Source organism: Pleuronectes platessa, chromosome 5 (genome assembly GCF_947347685.1).
Source record: "Pleuronectes platessa chromosome 5, fPlePla1.1, whole genome shotgun sequence".
Taxonomy (NCBI): Eukaryota; Metazoa; Chordata; class Actinopteri; order Pleuronectiformes; family Pleuronectidae; genus Pleuronectes; species Pleuronectes platessa.
This window is the reverse complement of record NC_070630.1, coordinates 22,666,275-22,685,217: the sequence shown is the minus strand read 5'-3', so window position 1 is coordinate 22,685,217 and position 18,943 is coordinate 22,666,275. Positions and strand designations below refer to the sequence as shown.

The following is an 18,943-nucleotide window of genomic DNA, read 5'->3' as shown; positions in this document are numbered from 1 at the left end:
GAGTTAGGCACATATTTGGGATGTTTAAAGAAGATAGTTAATGTGTCTTCAGAAATTAGGGTTAGGGTTAGAAGTACCTGTGTCTGTGTGTGTGTGTATTGGAAATAATTCTTGCTCGGCCTGAATGTGTGTGTTCCTGATTCAGGAGTTTTCACATGTGTACATCTGTGAATGTGTGTTTATGCTTCGGTTCGTCTGCAGTAGAACTGGTCAGGACACAACATTACCGAGCACATGTGGTGACTGGCGAGTAAAGCAAGAGGGCAAAAGAAAGAGTGAACGGATTGAGAAGGAAAGAAAAATAATTGGAATGGAAAAGATAGAAAGAAAAGGGAGGGAAAGAAAAGGAACGTACGACATGAAAGCTAAGGAAAAAGAAGAAAAAGAAACTGAATGAAAGAAAAAGGAAAATATGGTGTGAAAAGAAAAGATCACAGAAGAAACCATAAATAAGAAGGAAAGACATAAAGTAAAAGAGGAGAAAATTACAGATGAAAAGAAAAAACTGCCAAAAAAGATGAAGGGAATCAATAAAGGGTGTAAAGAGGCAGAGAGAGAGAACAATGGAGAAATAGGAACTCAAAACAAAGGATTAAGTCGAGTCACTCTGGCTTTTCATCCAGTGATAATCACAGCTCCATATGTGAACAACTGTGAGGAAAGAGGAACGGAGATGGAAAAACAGTGGGACTGAGAGCTACAACGTGGAAAACTAAAATCCCAAAGCGTCCAGATGAAGAAGAAAGATAGAAACGCAAAGAGGGAAGGAAGGCGGGATTATCAGAGGTGGTTAGTGACAGCATCCAAAATAAAATACCACAGGCATTCCCTTGTCTCTTTTTTTAACCAACAAACTTTTTTTTATTTTGTCTCCACACCATTCAATAAATACAAAGTACAAACCAGCTTCATATTCATAAACAACAATGATAAAAAAAATCCATACAAATGAATTATTTGGAACAATCAATGCAGAGGAGTTCAACAGGCGGCGAAGACTAAAAGTGTTGCACCGAAACGGCAGCCGAGAAGGTTTCCAGCTTATCTCCCGGCCAATCAGGACGGATCCTGACGCCGACACAAGTGATGACAAGTCAAAATATGTTTGTACAACTAATGAAAGTTGTAGACTGACTGCAGAGATAAGTTCATTTGTTTCTGGACTCCACTTTCTTCATGTAAAAGTTTCTATATCGCTGATTAGTCCTATCTTATACCGGTAAACACACACACACACACACACACACATTCACACACACACACACACACATTCACACACACACTCGCATTCATCCTGCTCTGCACTTCAAAAAGAAGCCCTGTCAAAGAAACACATGCCACACAGTCTTTCCCATTTTAAAATCCAACAGTTAAACAGTCCCAGCTTCGCTTCACATCTACATCTACACATTTTGTCCTGTTGAGCTTCTTTGAAAAAAGCAAAAGAAAGAAGACGTTCCTGGAGAAAACGTTAAGGCGGGAAGCAGAAGGCAGCAGCAGGCTGATAGAGTCTGGTTGGTCCTCCTCATGGCTTCATTAATGAGTCCGTGTTTCATTTGATCATTCCTCCGTCTCTGCTTCTGTTCAGTACAATCCTGAAGCTGATAACTGGGTGGGTGTGAGGATGGGGGGGCTAGGTGGGGAGACCCAGTATGGCTCTGGGTGGGTGTCCACCTGGGACGAGGGGGCTTCGATGGGTAAAAGTTACGGGTTCAGGGTTTTTTCTTTGGTCTCCCCACAGATCAGTGTCGCAAGGTTCGTCTTTTGTCTGGAGCTTTCATCAGCAGGTCGTCCTCCTCTTTGGAATCTAACGCAAACACAAAAATAAAGTTAAGACCCAGGAAGCACAACACTGACGCAGCTTCAGGTTTGATACTGACATGTAAAAATCTATTGAGTGACAGAAGAACTACCAGCTGAAGGTCAGCAGCAACGTTAGCCATAACATTTTTTTAAATAACTAAATAACTAAATAAAGGTTACAGTTCGCAGATATATCAGCTAATTCCCTCCTTGTGTGTGTGTGTGTGTGTGTGTGTGTGTGTGTGTGTGTGTGTGCGTGGAAGGCTCACCACCACATTCAGGACAGCATGTGCCCTCTCTGCGGGTGATGTTGGAGCAGGTGATCACTGGACACTGTTTCCTCTGACACTTGGTGACACCGTGCTGTGGAGAAGAAGATGAACATCGAGGTTTAGGATGGTGAAAAACAGGATTGTCAGAACGTGAGATAGAAACGACAAATTTGTTAGCCTGCATGTTAACATTTACATCATTTAATCTTAAACAGGTAAGTTGTGAAAATATCATTCATTTAATACAGCTTTCTATGTTGTTATTGCACTTAACCTGCAGTTCATACATGTTGATGAACAGTTGGTAATTTTTATACCCAGGAAATATGGAGTGTGCTTCTGACAACCTGATGGATTTAAGAATGCGTAGTTTTGCGTTGCACATTTGCAAATTTTTATTTGATTCTATTTTAATAGGAAGATATTGATTGGCAAAGGCCAATGATTTTTTAAGTATTAGATTATACAAATCATATGTTTATGCAGCTTCTTTTGTGCATCTCGTCTTGTTTCGACAAGCGCCTGGTAGTAAGTAATGCATTATGACTGCCAGCTGGTGGCAGTAATGCACAGCACAGCTGTTTGCATCATTAAATAACATCAAATAATAATAATAGTAACAACAATAACAAGAAGTTGAGTGTTACTACAATATGCTGCCAAAATACATGTGATGGTGAAGTGATATTTGATGCCACTGTTCAAATAAGAGAAACATCCAAATCCAAAGGCGACCTCAACAATTAAAAAAGTTCTTTGTGGAAACTCATTAGTGAATAAAGTAGTTTTGCTTGAAATGGCCGATGATAAAAGTCCATGTACAAATACTCACATTTGCCAAAGTCCTGGTTTCATGATAGGATCACTTTTCTAATGGTATGTTTAAAGAACTTAGTTTGAACTGTCTTCAGTCAACATCAGTTTACAATGTTCTTTTGGTCTCTAATGAGCTACCTTCAGGCAATTTACATGATTAACAAATTGACCTTTATGTCTGCAAATTCCAGTTATCCAACAATTCTTGGAGGCCAGCGTGTACTTACATCACACCAGCAGTTGATGCACTTCATCTCGCCCACCAGCGGTACCCAGGGATGCCAGTTGTCGCTGTTCTGGTAATAGTTCTTGCCAAACTTGCAGTGCCTCGGGCCATCAGCCTGCATCATGTCACTGTGCTCCAGCCCTGCAGGCGTCCTCTCCTCCTCCGGACACTCTTTACAGCAGTCGGACGGGTTGCGTCTCACGGGGTGACTGCAGGTCAGCACGGGACACGTCACCTTCTCACAGTGCACCTCCCCTGTAGATCCCTGGAAAGAAAAATGCAGCATCGTCAGCAATTTTGCTTCAGCTCATTTGAATCGGACTCATTGTTTTTCCTTTATTCAAACAAAGTCAAAAAGTCTCGTCAGTCCTCAAGAAAGAAATGACGAGAAATGTACTTTGGAGTCCGGTGCAAAAAATAAACGATCCATTAAGGGCTTTTGGAAAGTAAATCCAGCCAGATGTGAGTGGGCTTGTTGATGTGTGTTTACCTTGCAAGTGCAGACAGCACATTTAATGTAGCCAAAGGGAGGAACAAAGGGATGCCATGTGGTTCCTGGGGCATGCATCTTCTGGTCTCCTTCAAAGTAACAACCTGGGAGAGGAGGAGAAGAGGTTAGAGAGAAACTGCCTGAGTTATCCAGAGTTAAACTTTAAATGTGGGCAGAAATTCAGTGAAACAAGCAGAGCATAAAAAGACACAAGAGAGGAGGAACTACAATAGACGAGAGGTGGTGCATACCTTCAGGATGTTCCTCCACTCTCTCCGGAGCTTTCATGTCCTTCGGGTCCTTCGCCTCTGTACAGAGAAAAAGGAAATGGAGACAGAACCAGCATTAGATTTAAACTTTATCATTTGACACTTTGGGACAATAGGAATATGTCCACAGAAATCAAAGTCTATTTCTCTGATTCTCTCACCGTCACAGACAGGACAACACTTGTCTTCAGGCTGGATGGTTCTGGAGCAGGTCAACACCGGACAGATGACTGGATCACAGATCACCGTTCGCTTCTACAGAAGAAAAAAGATGACCAAGAGTGAGTTTGAATTGTGAAACAAGGTAAATCAAATAATCAGTCCTGACAAAAGTGCTTTTTTCCCAGCTGTCTTTGTGTTGGTCGTGCTTTGTTACCTGGCAGCTGCAGGTGAAACACTTGTCGTAGCTGGGTGTCCAGCGGGAGCCGTGAGCGTGGTGCTGGTTCTCAAAGAAGCAGGTATGTGGGTCTTTCTTCATCTCCTCCGGGTCCTTCACAAACAGGTCGTCAAACTCAGCCTCCTCCACCTCCCCTCTGGTCCCAAACTCACAGTTGTTTGGCACATGGACCTGGAAATGGCAGGTGTGTCGGAAAAAAGGAAAGAAGGGATGGGTGGAGATGAACGACAGAGAAGGGGGAAAAAACCGAGAGGGAGATGTTAGGAGATCTGTTGTCCACACCTGAGCGCAGGGTTAGGGTTAGGGTTAGGGTCAGCGCAAGTCACGCTGTGGCTTGTTAATTGTTCCAAAATGAAGCGCTGCTGTGCTCCCGAGCAGATGGCCGTTTATGTGTCCGACCTGTTTGCTATTAAACCAGCTGGAGCCACTGAACAAAGAACTCATCACCAGCTCCACCTGCCAAGCTGCACACAGGTTTGCAGGCAACTGTGCTCGGAGCTAGTGTGCCACTGAAGCCCAGTTATATTTTTACTCATCAACAAACCTCTCTCCAGGCCGACAGCACTCGCCAGTGAAAGTGACATTGTGTGTTTGCGTTGGCCCGTGAAGGCTACGTGAGCAATCACACAGACACATAAACACTGAGATGGTTTATAGAGGCCCCGAGGACTTGACTTCTTGTTTTTAATCTAATAAACTGCTCTGCTTTTCTGCTCCTCCGATTGTCCATGTTAAATCATCACTTTGCTTACAAAATTTGCAAACAGGGCATGACAATTTTTGGCGAATAGCAAAGTATAAACATCTTTTCTTCACCATGGCTCTGCGATCTTCAGTGACGGATCAGGGATTTTTCTAAATCAGGGGCCATGAAGGGGCCACAATTTACACGTACGTCCAATATCCCTGTACACCTCCTGATTGAGTGAGAGGCTAATTTAAGTCATACCTTGTTTACTGTTAGCTCGATAGATTAGAGCAAAGCCACACATCATTGAACACATGATGCAAAAAAATACAGAATTCGGCAAGTTTAAAAATTAAAAGAAGTATTTGTTCAGTTCATCATTAAATTGTAATGTGTGAATGTGTATTTTTCTTAACACCTTTACTTCCTTCTATTATAGAAACCAAAGTTTCAACCACAAAGTGATCTGATCACCAGCTCCCTAGCTGGACCACACTGCTACAGGTGCAGTTTTATGGTGCTATGGTCGTTAAATGGTTGTCTTGTAATAGTAAAACACTTGTGTGTGTTAAGGTCATTGTGCTGTGGCTGGGCTGGGGTAGTAAAAGTAGCCCAATTTCACCACTGTGGACATATATTGATGGTTTTAGATCCCACTGAGGCAATTGATTATTGTCTTTTTGTTCCCATTTTTAAATACTTTTCATGCAGAAACAACTCATCCATGTTGTTTCCCTCAGAAATGCCACACACCAGGCTCAGGGGCCTCTCAAACCTCTGGACCACCGTGGGAGACCTGAATCCTTAACTGAACTCTAAACTGCCCGAGTGACGAGCCCTGCTGAAGCCCTGCCTTGAGAAATTTGCCCTTAATAAATAAGAGAATGTACTAAAAGCTCAAAAAAATTCTAACAAATCACCAGAGAAGTGTATCTCTTAAGCATGTTTGGATGAACATGTTATTTAACACGTATTGGTGGTAATAATGAATGTGAGGTGATTGTTTTTGTCTTGATCGTCTCTCTTACCGGTCCTCGAATCTCTCCGCGGGGGTTGAGCTTGGTGCTGACTTGGATGAAGGCTGTTCCCTGGTCCAGGTGCTGCAGTAACTCAACACTCATGTCCTTTAACACCCCCTGAGCCTGGAGGAGAGGAGAGGAGAGGATGGGTTTATACATGGGACACTTTTGCATGTGGATGTTCTCCCTCATGTCCATTTTTGAACGGATGTACCTGTGATCCGTAGAAGCCGGTGAGCAGCGTCTTGTGCGTGGAGCTGCTGTCGTCTAGCTCCCCGATCTCAGCCAGCCCGTGGAGGTGGGCGCTCACCGTGAGGTCGTCGGCCTTGCTGAGTCCCGAGACGACAATCTCGTAATGCAGGTTACACTGTTTGTCCACTGAGACCCAGGCGTGGCCCGAGACGCCGGTTCTCACTGGTGGGGACACAAAGTGGCCGGCCAGAGGGGTGGGCAACTCTGGAGGAGGAAAACATGGATGTACATGAGAGTGGATCCCGGATTAAGGAAGAGTCTTCTGTGTTTTGCAATTTTATAAAGCAATTCAATGTGTTTGTTGAATTTCCTGACTTTGGTCCCTCCCCTCCTCACCATGTCTGGGTGCCTCCAGGCCGCTGTAGAGCAGAGCCCTGATCTGCCCCCTGAGCTCCCCCTCCTGGTTGTGTGCCGTGGCCACGTTGATGAACAGCTCGTTCTGCAGCAGCATGTGGATGTGTCGCGCCTCCAGGCGACTCCAGCTGCCCACCGCCTGGCCCGAGGCCTTGTTGTAGTCCGTGGTCAGGTCGTAAATAACCGAGCGCTTGTTGCGACGCCGTGGCTTCAGCTCGATGGTGAGGCCGACCACGTCGCTGGTGAGACCTGCAACCTGGACCTGAACGAAGGAGATGAGACTTACAGTTAAACCCCTTTTCACGTTATAGGCATGTTATTGAATTCATTGTGATGAGCAGTAAGTGAGTTTATCACTTGAATCTGCTGAAGAGGAGAAGTCCCTCTGTGCTTACTTAAAATTGTAGGAGTTTTTCAATGAAGCAAGACATCAACATCTTGTGTTCAGTACTTAAACTAAAAGTATGCATTGAAAAAGATTCTGGATTTTTCATTAGGAGATGGGTAGATGTAATTAAAAAATAGGAAAATCAGTGATTCAAAGCACAGAATACGTATAGGTCTGAACAAGTGTCTGGAGGGGATGTTGAATTATTGATTACTTGTGGGTGTGGGTGAATCTGATCTGGGATCAGCCTAATTTTACACCGTTACAAACGAGAATGTGTTTTTAACTGTTTAGTAAATTTAAACCCACTTTTTGTGACGGTGAGTCCATGACATTTATTGTAAGACTGGTGATGTACAGGTTTATTGAAAGTAATAGGAATGCTGTTACTATTAGTACCCATAGTTCCACATTTTCAACCCAAGCTGAGAGCGACAGATTGAGCTTAACTCTATAAATACAACAGGTTTAGTTATAATAAACCACAAATATTGGATATTAGAACAGAATGTTGAGGAAATATTCATAAGGATCTTTTGTTGTGCGACTCATGTATGATTATTAAAATGTTTGATAAAACAACAATCAAATCCTCCTGATGGAGCCCTCACCTGGTAGTCCAGCGTGCCATTATCATGGAGGTTAAAGATGACGGATCCCACACCTCCGGTCTTCCCCGGGGTCAGGGCATCACCACTGGACATCACACTCTGAATAGCTGAGCAGGCAAACAAGACCAAGATTAATATCAAAAATCCACTTCAGAGCACAGCCAGTCATTTTCCCCTCGGAGTTTTCCTCCCTCGCACCACAGAGCCTGACAGCACGACTGATGAGGCAACCATTTCTGTCATGTGAGAAATCTGCTGGTTTGGGTGAAGGATGGAAAACACTGGGGGCACATTTACCCGTGTTCTGCAGCTACACACATACACGCACAAACACACAGACACACACACACACACACACACACAAACAGACACACCGAAGCCACATGCCCATAACGTCCTCCCTTCAAGAAGTAAGAGTCATTGAGGGGACAGATTCAATTGAACCACTAATCAGGAGGCGTTCCTGCTCGTGTAATTGTGCGCGACCTTGAGCCAAATGCATACATGTTTAAGCACACACACACACACGCACACACACACACACACACACACACACACATTAAACCCACCCAAGGTTAAGCCTTGCGATGAGGTAACCCTTGCTGAATGCAGAAGGCTTAAAAAGATTGAGCTGAAATGACAGGAGGGAATGAGTAACTGAGAAGGATGAGAAAAGAACGGAGGAAGTTTTACGAGGATCGTTTTGCCAAAGACACACGAAGAGGACAGCAGACCACGGGGCCGCCGCTGAATGGAGAGACTGGTAGAAGGAGAGAGGGAGAGCAGGCACGGGAAGGAGGAGAGAAGAGAGGGAGAAGAGTGTGTTGGGTTCGAATTCTTCATACATAACGTCAAGCTGTTAATCACAGAACTGGAACACCAGCAAGGAGAGTCATGTCCAGCAGACTGTGACCTTGGCAGCGGTGTGTTTGTGTGTGTGCGTGTATAAACTTTCATAAAATAGAGTCTTTATGTGTATTTGTGTGTGTTTGTGTGCATGTGTTTGTGTCTGTTAGAGAATAAAAACACCCCTCAAAGTGTTTCAGAGTGTCCGACACCTTGATGTTCCATGTTCCTGTACAACTATGCATCCGATGAAAAGACCATGTGTGCATGCTTTTACGGTTTCAGACGATTGGGCTGTCCACAACATTCCTGAAACCTCTGCGTCTCTTTCAGTGTCTCTCTCTTTCACACACACACACACACACACACACATGGACATGCATACACAGTGTTGGTGGGCCACCAAGTCAAACAGAAGGTCTATAAACAGGGTTTTTCCCCAGTGATAAGACTTGAAAGGATGGAGACAGAGAGAAAAAAGAAGTATTTATAGAGAGGACCGACGAAAACAGCCACACATGGACGAGCACAAACCAGCTACGACTCCAAACACATTCCCAGCGACCTACGTGTTTGTTGCGCCTGCAGCATTGAGACGCAACACACACAACGCAGAGTGTGCGGAGGACCAACACGCGGAGGAGAGTAAAGCAGGGGACACTTACTGTCACAGGATTTCCTGCCGGTGATGAAGCCGGAGATTTGCCGCGGATCCTGAGCCTCGGTCGTCACGGTGATCTCCATCTGACCGCGAGATAGCCAGAACAACTCGCGGCTGTTCAGGTCTGTCAGCACCTCGGCAAAGTCTGGATCCTGCACAGATTGAGAAATGGAGTTAAACGCGGGTCAGCTGTCGGAAGGGGGAAAAGTCGCCTTGTGTCTTTGAGATCTTGTTGACCTGATGTTGGTTCTACTGCCAGTGTGAGAGATTAATTCCACAATCACAAAGTCAGTAGCCATGACGGACACAAGCTGTGCTGTGACATGAAACCACAGTGTATCAATCATGGCACCCGCAAGTGCACACTTAAACCCAGGGCAAAAATATGGCTCCCATTGCCGTAACATGTTTCATATTGAGTGAAGATTAATCTCAGGCAGGCAGGCTGGGGAACAGGGGAATGGGGGGGGGGGGGCGGGGGGGGGGGGGGGTCAGTCAGGATTTTGAGAAATGTTGGATTAATAGGACAGATGTACGAGCGTGTTGAAGAAATGTTACTTTTATGACTCCGGGGCCTCGGTTCAATATAAATATACATGTGCCATAAATCCACACGGTGAGGAGCCAAAACAGAGCGGGAGCAGAGAAGTGGCCGGACGGAGAGAGGGTGACTTATATTTGGGGAAACGAACGGACAGAATAATGAGGGAGAAGTAAGGTGAGGAAGGATATATCGGGGTGTGATATAAATCAGGAGGAGCAGTAACACTGTCCAAAAAATCCAATGCGCTGGCTTGTATATGAGGGTTAGATTTGAAAAATGACTTGTCAGATGTCTGTTGTTTACATGCGTCTGTGACTCAGCTCCACTTGACATGAGTCAGCGGTTTTGGTTTCGACGTCTGGCCCGGGGACGCTCGCCGAGGTCAAAGCTTTCACATCATGTTCACGGACAGTGTCCCTCACCACCAGGCTTGAAAGGAGCGCATCGGCTCTTCATGCAATTCCTGGCAGAATTAAAACCAGGCCCGCCTTTCATCACCCGCTCCCTCCCTCCTTCCTCCCTCCATCCATCTCAGCCCACAGACCACTAACCACTGACATGTGTGTGGAGTGTGTACGCAGTCCATCCTCTCTGCCTCCCTCTTTCTCTGTCTCTCATCCCTCGCTCACATCTGTCCCCTGCAAAAGCTCCCTAACTTTCTCCCTCTCCTCGTTTCCCCCCTCGTCCTCGTCTCCATCCCTTTTTCTCTTGTCCCGTCTCAGGGTAGTTAGCTGTGATCAGAGCGCCGGCGACAACCGCGCGAGGATGTGGGGACCCAACCACATCCGTCTCAGAGAGGGAAGGTGGTGGTGGTGGTGGTAGTGGTGGTGGTGGGTGGGTTACTGTGTCATATGTTCCTAACCAACAACAACCCTGCTCCTCCTCCGAACACTACTCCCACTTTTCCCTTCTTATCTTAGAGCAAACGCTGAATATTTTGTCTATTTCGAGTTTTACAAATGAGGATTTTTCAGATGTAAAGATTGATATATTTGCTACAAAATGTTGCCGATCAGTCGCTTTTCAGTTTTGGTATCTGCCCCTTCTAGTAAATGTGTGTTAACACTCACATGAGAGGTGATGTTGGCTCGGATCTCCCTGAGGATGTGCTGGCGGTACATGAGCTGGACACGGATGGGCACCAAGACGGGCTCTGAGGGGAGAGAGAGAGAGAGAGAGAGAGAGAGAGAGAGAGAGAGAGAGAGAGAGAGAGAGAGAGAGAGAGAGAGAGAGAGAGAGAGAGAGAGTCAAGTATATGACTAATATAACCATTTCAAAATTCAACAATTAAAGGTGGGGTTGATAAATTAATACTGAAAAAATGATCATAATGATAAATAAAGTCATCTGGAAAAAAAGAGAAAAGCCTGTGGCCTCTCAGGGCTGAAGTAAAGTTGGTCTGGCTGGTGTACCTGTCTGTCAGCAACAGACCTGCCTGCCTGCACACACCCTGTCTGTGATCTCATTGCACATGACCACACTCTTCAGTCGGAGACACATACACCGTTGTAAATAGAGACGATGGCCAGAAGTTAGAGACTCTGAAAAGTCGTCTTCTAGAACTGTCAGTTAACTATGCCTGCTGTTGCTATAGCTTGTCCAGAATTATCAACCCTAGCTTAAAGGAAGTTTTACAGATTGAAGGTGACATTATTAGAAACGGATGAACTGAAGTAATCCCATCACACGAGTCTGGATCCAGTTGTGTTGATTTGCAAAAAAACTATACAATCTATGCAGGATCCAGATTTAGAGGAGGTCATTTTTTAAATGAACAGCTACATTGTTTGTCTCCTTTTAGTTCTAAAAGGGGAATGCAACTTCAGTATTTGTTAAAGGGAAACTGAGAGAAGTAATTTGCAACTGATCTTCCACCCATCAGTCTTAATATCTGGTGTTTATCTATCCCAACCCTCTGAACTCTGGTTTGTTCTCTTTCTGTCCAACCTGCAGTTTCTCAGTGTCACTATGTTCCCAAACACTTGGACTCTAGCTTCCCGTCACTCACCTTTGTCTTTGTGTTTGATGAGGCCCTGCAGGATGAGGATGAAGTGCAGGTTGTTCCCCGTGTCACTCAGTGTCAGCATGCCGATGCCTCCCGTGCCTGAGTTCTCCTCCTCGGACGTCAGCGTTGAACTGAATGTCTCTATACGTGAGACACGAGCACATCAGCACATTGAGTATCTGCCCTCTCTTACAGGACTTCTATACAAATACTCTTCTGTAAACAAAGCCCTCACTTTTTCACTGCATTAATCCATCAATGGCTGCTAAAGATTACATGAGAATATACACAGCTCCACCGATTTGTAAATATTGAGTTTATTGTGTGGAACAGCACAAAGAACAAAGGCATACACATGTCTGGTCTGATAGAGAACGCTATAATGTCCTCCGTGCACACTTACCAGCAAACAGAGCTCTGTGTTTGATGATCTTCCCCTCCACTTCGTCCAGTCGGCTCGTCGATGTGGTCATGCGGATGCGCAAATGCTCAGACTGCAGCTGTCGCATGAGAGGCTTAGCCAGGTTCTTCCAGACTCCACAGATCTGCAGACACACACACAGGCCAATGAGGCGGCAGCATTGTGATGCGACAACATCCACTCCTACTTATATATGAGATATAATCTTTAAATCTGTTTACTCGCTCATGTAACATTTGGGCAAACTGACAAACACACGTGCTGCATACATCGAACCACGGGATCGTGTTGTGAACCACAGGCTGCGGCCCTTCAACACGCTTCATGAGAGCAGAGGGAAGAAATGTGGCAGCGTGCCGGCACTTCATAACTCAAGAGTTCAGAGGTAATCTCCATTTCAATTAGTGATACGCTCTGTCCCCCTGCTAAGCAGTGATGTAACATGTGAAACATTCTCTCTTTCTCTTCCTTGCTCCAGCTTAACCCGGCCACCCCCCCCCCCCCCCCCAACAATCTTCCCTCTTTGTCCACAAGTATTTTCTCTGAGGTCCTCCTGGCACTGACATTTATCCAAAAATAATAATAGGAGCATTTTTTCCAGGACCTGTATTTACGGGGCTCCAGTGTTGGGGTCTGACATGGAATGAGGAGATGTGTGTGCGTTTTGGCAGCAAATGACGTGCAGTGATTGGGTCGGACCTCAGGGAGTTTGTGGACACGCATGTGTAGGTACTACTGTTACACCAACATATTGCTTTAATGATTCATCACAATGAGGCTGGCCTTTTTATCAAACTCAGACTTGAAGCTCGAACCTGAAGGTGAGCGAGTGTTGATGTTCGGTGCAATCACGGAATGAGAGAGAGTTTATGATGTTTACAAAGAGGCAATGAAGCAAAAATGAAGTGTTTGTGTGTGTTTGTGTGTTCGGGTTGTGCGTCTGAGTGTCGAGTCGTGCTGTGAGAATGTTATTCCTACCAGATCTTTTATTCTCTCTCTCACACGGACACACATGACAAAAAAAACATTGACAGAGGAATGATAAGAGATTCTTTTCAGTGGTGTCTTACCATGTCCGGCTGTCCCTTGGAGACCCTGTACTCAAATGCAGTGGTCCCGTCTGAATCCAAGAAGAGTATCTTATTGGGACGGTCCATTCTGAAAAGTCATGGGTGGAAAAAATGACCAATGTTTAATGTCGTGTTCATTTTTTTTCAGCTCCCTTTTGTTACTTCTCAACAAAGTGAGGCTGCAAAACAACAGATCAATCATGACGTCTTTTAAATTCCCTTCTCTAAACACTTCAGGTCTGTTTGGGGCAGGGAACAGGAGAGGAGCCGGGAAGTTATGAGAGAGAAGAGAGCGCACCACTAAACTAAAGCTATAAAGAAACAGAAAAACCCATTGAAACTCAGTCTGTGTGTTACCTCTGGAATGTGATGGAGAAGGCCAGACTGGTTCTGGTCAGGGAGAAGCGAGCTCTGGCAACACCACTGGAGCTCCCCAAGTCCGTCCCGCCTGTCAACAGGGCTACAAAGTCTGCAGGAGGACACAGGCCAGAGTTATTTGAATGTAGTTCCAGTCATTTAATCGAGGTTCTTTTCTTACTGACAGCATGTGCTGCATGCCTGTGGGGCATTGGTGTCCTACTTCACATTTTAATATCTGAAATGACTCTAACTGCAGCAGTGGTTTCCGTCTCTTAATGCTCCTGCTCACCAGTGCGGCTCTCCCCGGGGCCCATGTCCTCAGAGCTCAGGTACGACCTGTCGTTGTAAGATTTGTGGAGGTCGCCCTCCTTGTCTTTTCCCTTCTCTTGGAAAAACTCAAAGTTGTCCAGGACGGCGTCCGTCTGCTTCATGTCACCATCACCTGGGGAAGCAAAGCAGAGTTATATATATGTTAAATATGCAGTTAATATGGAGGTTCTATTGATGGCCAGGGAATAATCAACTCATGTAATCGTTTTTGGAATATCCACATGTTTAGTTAGCAATTCGTTTTCTGGAAGAAATAAGAGTTTCTCATGTGGAATCAAGCCTTTGAAACGGTTTCAGTTTCTGGCAGCGACGCTTTCCAAAGACCGAACGAGACGAAAGCATCAGCTGTCCTCTGTCTTCTCTCTGACTGTGTATTGGGTCTGGATGAAAAGTGTGAAATGCGTGGACAAGGTATTTAAAGGATGTGTAAGATGTCAGACGCCAATTTCTGGGCAATGGTACGGTGAAGGCTAAAGCCCATTTCATCCACCCCCCACCCGCTCTCTCTCTCTCTCTCTCTCTCTCTCTCTCTCTCTCTCTCTCTCTCTCTCTCTCTCTCTCCCCCTCTCACCCAGGGGAAACTAACCGGTGGGTCTCTTGCAGCTGAAGAGCTTAAGGAGAATTGAGAGTGACACTGGCGTGCGATCCCAACAGTGACCCGCTGTTCCACACAAACTGACGTGCATCTTGATGTAATGTGTCGACCTCGCCGCTTTTCGAACGCACACCCTCAAACAGACACAGACGCACATGCAGTGGTTAGCTCCTGCTTCAGCCGACTCAAGACACACTGACACAATCTTGAGAACGAAAAACCACACGTTGCCTATTAGTCAACCCGACTTGTCACCCAAATTTCTCCCAAGGTGTTTTGTGGGGAGCAGCTGCACTGTCTGTTTTCTGTCTTGGCGACTGATTCGCACACAAGCGCACAAGCACAAACACACACTCGCACACACACACTCACACCTTAATTCTCGTCATTCTGCCCTCACCTTTTCTCTGCTCCACTGGGCACGCTGAAGGCTTCTGGGGAGTGTCACTCTCACTTCTCCCCACTTAGCAGTACTCTATCCTCAGGTGCACCAGTCATTACGCACACATATATACAAACACATTCACACAGAAACACACACCATTTTCCATCACTTACAGAAATATACTAGCTGCTCTGGAGCATATGGTAAGACAAACACACTCAACCTTTTCCTACAAACTTGACCACACAGTCACAGCCTTTCCAACTCTTGACACACACACAGACACACACGCATACACACACACACACACACAAATACACACACACACACTGGTCTAACGGTGCTTTACCTTTACTTTCCATTCCATTACCACTCACACGTGGCATAAAGAAACACCCAATCTGCTAAATAACAGTGCCGCATGAAGAATCCCCCTAATTGCGTGTGTGTGTATGTGTGTGTTTGTGTGTGTGCACGCAGGGTTGCTGCAATTGTCTAATAAGGTGGAACTTTGTGTGCAGCAGTGTGTGGACAAGGTAAGTGGCAGCGTGTGAATGAGGCTGAATAGATGGGTGATACTTTCAGTTTAGGCTGGTTAAGAGAAAATGTCTATTTGATGCGGCTGAATGGAAAATCAACTGACGTGCTCATTGAGTCCGGCAGCTGCTCTGAAGACTTACCAGCTGACCCACAGGGAAAGAAAAAAAACTGAGGTCCCAATAGGGGAAATGGAGATGAGAGAGGGAGAGAGAAGTATGATTCAAACAAAACTGAGGGAAAGAGGCCGTTGTTGTGAGGCAGAGAGGCAGGGGGGAGCTAAACCTCAGAACAAGTTTGAATGTAAGAAACTGGAGAGCACTGGGAGTGGGGGGGGGGTTACCTTTACGGCAGGTTTTACAGCAGTGCCCCGGCAGCAGGACGGGATGGTCACAGTTCGGGTCGGGACAGTCCTGTTTGATGTTCTTGCAGTTGACCTTCCCAAACACCTTTCCACGACGACTCTTTTGCTGCACAACACAAAAGAAATAGCGGCATCACACAACATGAACAACACAGCGCAAAGTGAGCGTGATATATACATACACGTGCAAAAGGAGCCGGGACATTGAGATCCAACTTACCGGTTCACAAAGGCACTGGACGCAGTGCATTACACCGAAGGGCTCCCCCAGATCCGGGTGCCATGTGTCCTCCAGAGAGTAGGAGCGACCTCCAAATGAGCATCCTGCAACACAAACACTGGTGAGTACACACACTGATCTCTGGGGTCACGCATCATCATCACACTGTCGCCTTCTAAAACAACAGGCAGTCTTGTTTAGACGTGAAATGACATAATTACATATGAGGGTTTTGATCTTAAATTATGCCCAGATTAATTATAGGAAGCAGAGAAGAGTTTACTCGAGGCTGATTTATACAGAGCTTCTGATAGTTAAGAGCAAGAAAAAAAAGTGCAACCCTGTGGCTTTTATTGAGTGTCAGGCTGCAGGATGACAAACTGGGCCGACCAGACCACTGCACCAATTTTCATATTTTCAACAAATAAATCTCGCACAGCTCACTGCCCAGACATGTTTGGAGGCGACCAAAACTCCCTGGACTCCTGGCCAGTTTCTTGGGACTGAACCCTGCATCCTGTCTCGAAGAAATGATCCATGAGCAAGCAGGGGAGATATTCAATTTTCCACTGAGGGATGATGAGGCATTCCCAGAAATGCACAGAATGTTGGCCAACCTTTGTTCAAGAGAGCTTCAGAGGACATTTCATAGAAGTAAGAAAGGATTGTGATGAAGTGCCTCCCTTTAGAGCAAACTCTGCGTGGCACAGACATTAAAATGGTTATTGCAGTGTTAAATATCCACTTCAGCATTTTAGGTTTGAAATGAAATAACCACCAAACATAATGTGAGCACAGAATCAAACTGAATCAGTGTTTACACCCACATTGGATGAATCATGTGGAAACTAAATTCTGCTTATAGATAAGAGGGGTTAGGGTCTCCACATTACTATAAAGTGCCTTGAGATAATGTATTTTGTGATTTGGCGGTATACAAATAAATACAAATTTAATTTCACACTCCATGTAGATGTGGAGATTAGAGTCATTGAGTCACTTTAAATCCTGTGTGCTGGAGTCTATTCAAAAACTCATAACCTTTCTAATGTGCTGTAGATAAAAATAGTTTTTGGTGATATTATTACTGCGGTGCAATAATAGAATAGTGTTGCATGTTGGTCAGAATAAGTGTCTGAAGGTAAGAGTTGGTGGTGTTTGATGAGAGCGCCTATATCTAACTATAAGTGCAAAAACACACACAGACACACACACCGGGCGTGATGCTAACTGGACTGGAGCTGGTGGCCTTCCTCTCTCGCTGCTACCAACCTGGTTCACATTATTCTTTCATTAAAGTGACTGCACACTTTAAACAGGGCAGGTCCAAACTGTGAGCCGCTCGCTTCGCCTGCCACTTCTGTCTCTGCAGAAATAAATCATGTGCGCGGCGGCCAGCGCTTGTAATGGAAAAGTGGACTGATTGCACTTTCCAGCGTTGGATTACACGGTGAACGTGGAGTTCCCACAGGGTCGAACCCCACAGAAGTTACCTTGTAATAATAATAACCGCGCTGCTTGGCTCCTTTCCCCCCTCCGGGTATGCGCAGGGACTTTTTCTTTTTCACACGTGAATCAAATGGTATTCGCTGTGGTTATGACTCAGATGTTTGCCGCTGGTTTTTACACATGAGCAACACTGGCAATTACCGGACGTTTCAAGGGTACGTGGAAATTCAGGAAAACTGGGGTAAGTAGCCCGTGTTGTTACATTGGTGGGGGGGAGCAGGGGACACGTGTCAATTTAAGATTGCATGTTTAGGTTGCGTGTAATTAAAGCGTTATCCACTATCGAGTCCGTAAACTGGCCCTTTACGCACAGGCAGCACCAAATCCCCTACACAATAAATAAAATATTAAGTTTAATTGTGTTTTTTTATGCAACACACACGATTATCTGATACTTATACTATAATCGATAACAGCAGCAATGTGCGCACTGCAATTCGGCATAACTACGATTTAAAAAAAGCGTTGATTTAAACAAAATCCGGACTTTTCAAGTGCTCGCTACCGCCCCCGCTTGGTGTGAAACAGTTTAGATTAGTTAACGCTTCGTTTTCTATTGGCTGGTTAATATGAATTAGTTAAACATACAGTCACTTTACATTCCAGTGTTCAAACAAGATGACGGTGGGTTACCTGACACGCCTTTGAACGGCAGCGGCTCTCTCTCTGACTGGATGGGCAGAGCTGGAGTCTTGAGGCGCGAGGCCGCTCCGGTGCGCAGCCACGCGCAGCACAGGACGCACAGCACGGAGCGGAGCGCGCGGGGAAGCAGCATCCCAACAACCACCCTCTGGTCTCAAGTGTCTCCGCAGAAAATTCTCCTCAAAGCTCCAACTGAGAGGCTTTCAATGAACCACTGGCGACTTGGAGCGAATGATTACACTGACGGTAAAAAAATAAAAATAAAATGAGAAGTTTCTTCCTTATATCCAAGTGTCCGTGCTGATCTGCGTGGAAGTCGAGGAGCTTTGTTTGATATATCAGGCGACTTTTTACCAAAGCTCTCTCTCTCTCTCTCTCTCTCTCTCTCTCTCTCTCTCTCTCTCTCTCTCTCTGTGTGTGTGTGTGTGTGTGTCCTCAGCACCAACCTCCACTCCAGTCCCGTCCCTCTCTGTTTTATAGCATGCTGCTGCCCGAACAGCTCGAAGCAGCCACCGGCGGGAGGAGGAGGAGGAGGAGGAGGTGGTGATGGGAGGGATGGGTGACGGGCCGTGGGGGCTGGGGATTGGGTGATGGAGAGGCAAATCGACGCCCCTGTCAATTCACCAAAGCTTAAGATATGGAAACGAGCTGGCGTCTGATACAGTTTGGGCCAAAAAAAACTCTCTAAGGAAAAAAGTGAAGCTTTTCAGTGAATTAGGGAGAGTCCCTCATCGATTAGTATCAGCTGTACTGATGCAATACTTTTATTTTAATAAGTATTGGTAAAGTGCCATATAAATATATATATATATATATATTTACTATGAAAGTCACAAAACCTTGGTTCCACAGGGACTTAACTACTTTTA

At 45.5% G+C, this 18,943-nt stretch overlaps 1 protein-coding gene across 1 annotated transcript; it reads right to left on the bottom strand.

The window, feature by feature from the left end:
- Positions 1-860: 860 nt before the first annotated feature.
- On the bottom strand, positions 861-18,435 carry chrd (chordin). The gene is made up of 21 exons (XM_053422876.1): positions 18,066-18,435; positions 15,924-16,027; positions 15,683-15,809; positions 13,782-13,934; positions 13,490-13,601; positions 13,133-13,220; positions 12,045-12,186; positions 11,645-11,782; positions 10,707-10,789; positions 9,097-9,244; positions 7,586-7,692; positions 6,569-6,848; positions 6,195-6,436; positions 5,990-6,103; positions 4,253-4,444; positions 4,038-4,131; positions 3,859-3,915; positions 3,608-3,711; positions 3,119-3,382; positions 2,073-2,166; positions 861-1,807 (listed from the first exon to the last, which is right to left on the bottom strand). The coding sequence occupies exons 1-21, from the start codon at positions 18,205-18,207 to the stop codon at positions 1,743-1,745; spliced, it is 2,850 nt and encodes a 949-aa protein (XP_053278851.1). The 5' UTR covers positions 18,208-18,435; the 3' UTR covers positions 861-1,742.
- Positions 18,436-18,943: the final 508 nt, after the last annotated feature.

Excerpts from the sequence above, each read along its gene's own strand:
- chrd (XM_053422876.1), bottom strand. The coding sequence starts at position 18,207 with ATGCTGCTTCCCCGCGCGCTCCGCTCCGTGCTGTGCGTCCTGTGCTGC. Across the intron at positions 15,810-15,923 it reads TCCAGTGCCTTTGTGAACCG|CAAAAGAGTCGTCGTGGAAA; the intron begins GTAAGTTGGATC and ends TGTGTTGTGCAG. Across the intron at positions 4,445-5,989 it reads GCGGAGAGATTCGAGGACCG|GTCCATGTGCCAAACAACTG; the intron begins GTAAGAGAGACG and ends TGCCATTTCCAG.